This window comes from Gymnoscopelus braueri (genome assembly GCF_963280865.1).
Source record: "Gymnoscopelus braueri genome assembly, chromosome: 16".
Classification (NCBI taxonomy): domain Eukaryota; kingdom Metazoa; phylum Chordata; class Actinopteri; order Myctophiformes; family Myctophidae; genus Gymnoscopelus; species Gymnoscopelus braueri.
Window position 1 is genome coordinate 50,759,099 of NC_137616.1, and position 6,000 is coordinate 50,765,098.

Consider the following 6,000-nt stretch of genomic DNA (forward strand, 5'->3'; position numbering starts at 1 on the left):
GACGAGTAAATCCTTGGAACTCAACAGTACAGTAACTTAATATACCTAGTTCTTACATACACTATGTACAGTACAGTATATGTACATTCTAATGTTTCCATTGCTTAGAAAGAGGGTACCATGTGGTTATTAAGCTATTAAGATGTTTTTCTTTCAACTGCATGAGTTTAAGTTCCAGTTTAGTGCTACCATAATGTACGCAACTGTCAAAAATACAACATTTTTTGTAGGAATACATTTGCCTCCTGTGTGAATTGTGCATATGAATAGGATGGGGCAGGTGTAAGCTACTGTATTTTAACATCAGTCATAATGGTGGTACTTGGAGAGACAAATATTTTCTGGCTGGTACTGGTAAAAAAAAAGGTTGATAATGAGAACCTGATCTAGGCTATTCTATTTTCTGAACATGCAGTATTTTGTGTGAATTACAGTATGTGTTGTAACACACGTTGTATCCTATTGTGTTATCCCCTAAAAATGGGATATATTTATGATAATACTGTTAGCAGTCATATCTTAAATACAATATGTATATTGACCTAATTAAATTAGTTTAAATACATTATTTTATTGTATTTGTTTGACTAAAACCAATGACTAAAACTAGACTAAAACCATTTTGAGTTTTCGTCGACTAAAACTAGACTAAAACTATCAAGGATAGAAATGACTAAAATGTGACTAAAACTAACAAGCATTTCGTCCAAAAGACTAAGACTAAGAAACAAAAAACAACACTGGAGTGTACCAATGGAACCAAATGGACCCATAAGGGTCCATTTGGTTCCATTTGTAAACTCTCAGAGTTACAGAGCTGTAAGGGTTCATTTATAACTCTGGTGGTCCCCAGACCCAACGTTGGGAACCAGTGAGTAGATAAACATTAAAATCATAATTTATTATTACTTTTTATTAATGACTTTATGGAAAAAACAAATACCTGCTGCTCTTTGATCTTCTGGTCAGACTGCTGCTTGTCTTTCTGCAGATCCATGAAGGATTCCTGGGATCGACAATAATACATGTGTACATCATTATTCAGTAAACATGAGAGTTCAAAACATCACATTCACTTCATATTTAAAATTAAAATTTCGGCATTTATCATAATTCCTTTTAACAGGACGTTCATGAAAGCTTGTTTCCAATGAGGGCCTCTGAGCACTCATCCAGAGTGGTGTGTGTGTGTGTGTGTGTGTGTGTGTGTGTGTGTGTGTGTGTGTGCGTGTGCGCGTGCGTGCGTGCGTGCGTGCGTGCGTGCGTGCATGTACTGTTGCCCCAACAGCTACAGATCCTACAGCCCTTATAAAGAGTCATAAGAGTCATTGGACAGGCATCTCATAGCCTTTAAATCAATGATATTATAGGTTAACGTGTGATAATCATCATTTACTCTTACTTATCACTCTTACTCAGTGATTCTCAACGTTGTGCATTTCAAGGACCTCCAGTTGGATATACATTAGACCATGGACCCCCATTTGATATGATTTATTTAAACCTCTGGGACCCCAATCTACACTGTAAAATGCTCAGTGTTAATTTAACTCTCAGAGTGTAAAAATGGAACAAAATGGACCATTTGGTTCTATTTGTACACTCTCAGAGTTACAGAGCTGTAAGGGTTCATTTGTAACCCTGGTGGTTCCCAGACCCAACGTTAGGAACCAGTGAAGTAGATAAACATTACAATTCATAATTTACTCTTACTTTATATTAATGACTTTATGGAAAATAAAAATACCTGCTGCTCTTTGATCTTCTGGTCAGACTGCTGTTTGTCTTGTTCCAGATCCATGATGGATTCCTGGGATCCTTTCAGATCCTCTTCCAGCTTTCTGTTGACTCTCTCCAGGTCCATGTGGAGCTTCTTCTCTTCCTCCAGAGAACCCTCCAAATGCACAATAATACATTTGTATCATTATTCAGTAAACATGAGAGTTCAAAACATCACATTCACTTCATATTTACAATTACGATTTAGGTATTTAGACACTCATCCAGAGTGTGTGTGTGTGTGTGTGTGTGTGTGTGTGTGTGTGTGTGTGTGTGTGTGTGTGTGTGTGTGTGTGTGTGTGTGTGTGTGTGTGTGTGTGTGTGTGTGTGTGTGTGTGTGCGTGCGTGCGTGCGTGCGTGCGTGCGTGCGTGTGCGTTTGTGTGTGTGTGTCCAGACCCAATGTCGGAAACCAATGAAGTACATAAACATATTAAAATCCTAATTTACTCTTGCTTTTTATTAATGACTTTAGGAAAGTACCTGCTGCTCTTTGATCTTCTGGTCAGACTGCTGCTTGTCTTTCTCCAGATCCATGATGGATTCCTGGGATCCTTTCAGATCCTCCTCCAGCTTTCTGTTGACTCCCACAGCTCTCTCCAGATCCCTGCAGAGGTCATCTCTCTGCTTCTCTATCTTGGCACAAGCAGCACGCTCAGCCTCCATCTCTTCCTCCAGTTCTTTAATACGAGCCTTTCAAATCAATCATATTATAGGTTAGTGTGGTTAATAAACGTGCTCTTGTGGGCTTAAAACTTCAATTAGCCTCTTCCTTGCTGTGCGCTTGGGTCACAAACACACACACCCGAGTCCTAACACTATTCATGAACAAGATCGACATTAAGTTGCAGACATGCTTGAATTGGGTCGAACTTGGTATTCACTGGTAAAAATACAATACCAGTTCTGCCTTATTTTGCCATTTTGTTCCATTTGTACACTCTGAGCTACAAGGGTTCATTTGTAACCCTGGTGGTTCCCAGACCAGTGAAGTAGATACACAGGTTAAAATCATAGTTTACTCTTACTTTGTATTAATGACTTTAAGGAAAATAAAAATACCTGCCGCTCTTTGATTGTCTTCTGTAGATGAACAGAAGACTGCTCATCTTCAATCTTATTCAGAAGTAGGATTATTTCCTCTTTATTCCTGTGGAATACAGTACATCATATGTTAGTGTCATTCTACAGTAGAATACAGTACATCATATGTTAGTGTCATTCTACAGTAGAATACAGTACATCATATGTTAGTGTCATTCTACAGTGGAATACAGTACATCATATGTTAGTGTCATTCTACAGTAGAATACAATACATCATATGTTAGTATCATTCTACAGTAGAATACAGTACATCATATGTTAGTGTCATTCTACAGTAGAATACAGTACATCATATGTTAGTGTCATTCTACAGTAGAATACAATACATCATATGTTAGTGTCATTCTACAGTAGAATACAGTACATCATATGTTAGTGTCATTCTACAGTAGAATACAGTACATCATATGTTAGTGTCATTCTACAGTAGAATACAGTACATCATATGTTAGTGTCATTCTACAGTAGAATACAGTACATCATTATGTTAGTGTCATTCTACAGTAGAATACAGTACATCATATGTTAGTGTCATTCTACAGTAGAATACAGTACATCATTAGGTTAGTGTCATTCTACAGTAGAATACAGTACATCATTATGTTAGTGTCATTCTACAGTAGAATACAATACATCATATGTTAGTGTCATTCTACAGTAGAATACAGTACATCATATGTTAGTGTCATTCTGCAGGTATGTTTTTCTGCATGTCATTTCATACTGTGTTCCACATTACTTCTTGATCTCATTCTCCAGATCCATGATGGATTCCTGGGATCGTTTCAGATCCTCCTCCAGCTTTCTGTTGATTCTCTCCAGGTCCATGTGGAGCTTCTTCTCTTCCTCCAGAGAACCCTCCTAATGCACAATAATACATGTGTACATTAATATTCAGTAGAACAATACACATGGGCGTTCAAAACATCACATTCACTTCATATTTGTAGAGAGAGAGAGTGTGTGTGTGTGTGTGTGTGTGTGTGTGTGTGTGTGTGTGTGTGTGTGTGTGTGTGTGTGTGTGTGTGTGTGTGTGTGTGTGTGTGTGTGTGTGTGTGTGTGTGTGTGTGTGTGTGTGTGTGTTAAGCCTGCAACTCATGGTTGGCAAACTGACACTGTGGGAGCCAACCTACGCACAGCTAGGAGGGGAAAAAGGTGCACCGCCTACGTAGACACACTGAGGTGTGACACACTGAGGTGTGACACACTGAGGTGTGACACTCTGAGGTGTGACACACTGAGATGTGACACACTGAGGTGTGACACTCTGAGGTGTGACACACTGAGGTGTGACACACTGCAGAGCTCAAGACTCTGATACTCAACCATTACGTTTTGTATTAAGAAAATACGTTGTAAAGTGACTCACCAGATCTGTTTGATGATGGTGGTCTCTGTAGAGGAATCACGCACACACACACACACACACACACACACACACACACACACACACACACACACACACACACACACACACACACACACACACACACACACACACACACACACACACACACACACACACACACACACACACACACACACACACACACACACACACACACACACAATGTCTTTTTTACACTGCTGCTAAAAGATAAGCCATTGTCTACCTGTCTAAGAAAAGACCCTAACTCTTATTTCTATTGTATTTAGTCATTTTAAATGTACTAGATTTTCCGGCCGTGTGTCGTGTGCCGTATGCGGACTTCAAACCTAGTCCTATGTTGCGCTGATAAGAGCAATGGTCACCGAAGTATGGCCTTTTGAAGTGTTAAACACTGCTATAACACTGCTACCAAGCAGCAATGTACATATTGTACCTCATGATCAATAGAGTTTGATAACAACTAAATGATGTGTTTGTTTCTGTCTGTTTAACACTCTGACCTCTGATCTATAGAGTGTTGTCCATCTTTGAAGACAATAGGTGCTTCTATGGACTTACAGCTGGGTACAGGAGACAATTATTTAGTTTATCAGGGTTACGGTTACCATTTATACATCTATTTAGTTTATCAGGGTTATTGTTACCATTTATATATTGTACCTCTTGACCTCTGCTCACTCGGCCATAGCAGTGGCGGCCATGTTTTTTTTTGCCATGCACAAATCAAAAGCCCATTCAGATTTCCAAAAATATTTATATTAATTATGTAAAGCCTAGAATCAAGCCATCCAGGCTCCTGATGAATCATGACCATAAAACATTTGATTCTGTGTAAAAAGAAAAAGAAAAACCCACAAAAAAGGGTATGCGTTAAATATAGTTTATGATATAATTAAATATTCAAATATATTTTGACACAGAATCAAATGTTTTGTGGCCATGATTCACCAGGAGCCTGGCTGGCTTGGTTCAAGGCTTAAAGAGCTGGTGCCATGTTTTTGCACTTTTTCTGTTTTTCATGTGTCTATGAGGTTGATAGAACTTCATTAAGCCCCCCGGTGGTGTTTTTTATGGTGTTTTATGTCTCCTCTGACTATTTGGAGTTTCTTCCTGGAGGCTGAAACCTTGAGGGTCAAACGTGCCAATAGAGAAACAGCGCTTTAGTGACATCACAAAGCCATACCCTCCCCCTCATTATCATAACACAACAGGTGTGGGCATGAGGAAGAGGAGGGACTAGGACAGGTGGGTGGTGCTAAGGTGGTGGAGGAGGTGCTAAGGTGAGAACCAGGTATACTTGATGCACTGGTGGGTGTGTCTACATAAAAACAACATTTTAACACTTACTGTACACTTTTTTTTTGTTGAAAAAAATCCTTACATAATAATAATACCTTATGATCAGGTTTTAGGGTTGAAAAATATCATGGCACTCCATCTTTAAACAAATTTACTTTTTGGGGGAAATCTCTATCGGAAAAATATGAATGGGCTTTCTATCTGTGGCACCACAACATGGCCGCCACTGCTATGCCCTATAGAGTTTGATAACTAAATGATGTGTTGTTTTCTGTCTGTTTTACACTCTAACCTGTGGTCAGTAGAGTGGTGTCCATCTTTTAAGCTAAGAGGATGATCCATGGACCAGTCACTCTTCATGGAGTTACAGCTGGGTACAGGAGACTCATGAACCCTGGTAGAAAGAGATGATGAAGGATATTTAGTTT

At 39.1% G+C, this 6,000-nt stretch overlaps 1 protein-coding gene across 1 annotated transcript in view; it reads right to left on the bottom strand.

Annotated features, from left to right (window-relative positions):
- LOC308103072 (uncharacterized protein) overlaps positions 1-6,000 on the bottom strand; it is a gene marked incomplete at its 3' end in the record, with an annotated part of 163,861 nt that overhangs the window by 13,325 nt on the left and 144,536 nt on the right. The window contains exons 13-19 of the mRNA XM_080452920.1: positions 5,865-5,966; positions 4,253-4,277; positions 3,623-3,744; positions 2,840-2,927; positions 2,261-2,470; positions 1,748-1,894; positions 944-1,006 (exon numbers count right to left, since the gene is read on the bottom strand). Of these exons, the coding sequence (XP_080309046.1) occupies positions 944-1,006; positions 1,748-1,894; positions 2,261-2,470; positions 2,840-2,927; positions 3,623-3,744; positions 4,253-4,277; positions 5,865-5,966 (757 nt within the window). The remainder of the gene's footprint in view (positions 1-943; positions 1,007-1,747; positions 1,895-2,260; positions 2,471-2,839; positions 2,928-3,622; positions 3,745-4,252; positions 4,278-5,864; positions 5,967-6,000) is intronic.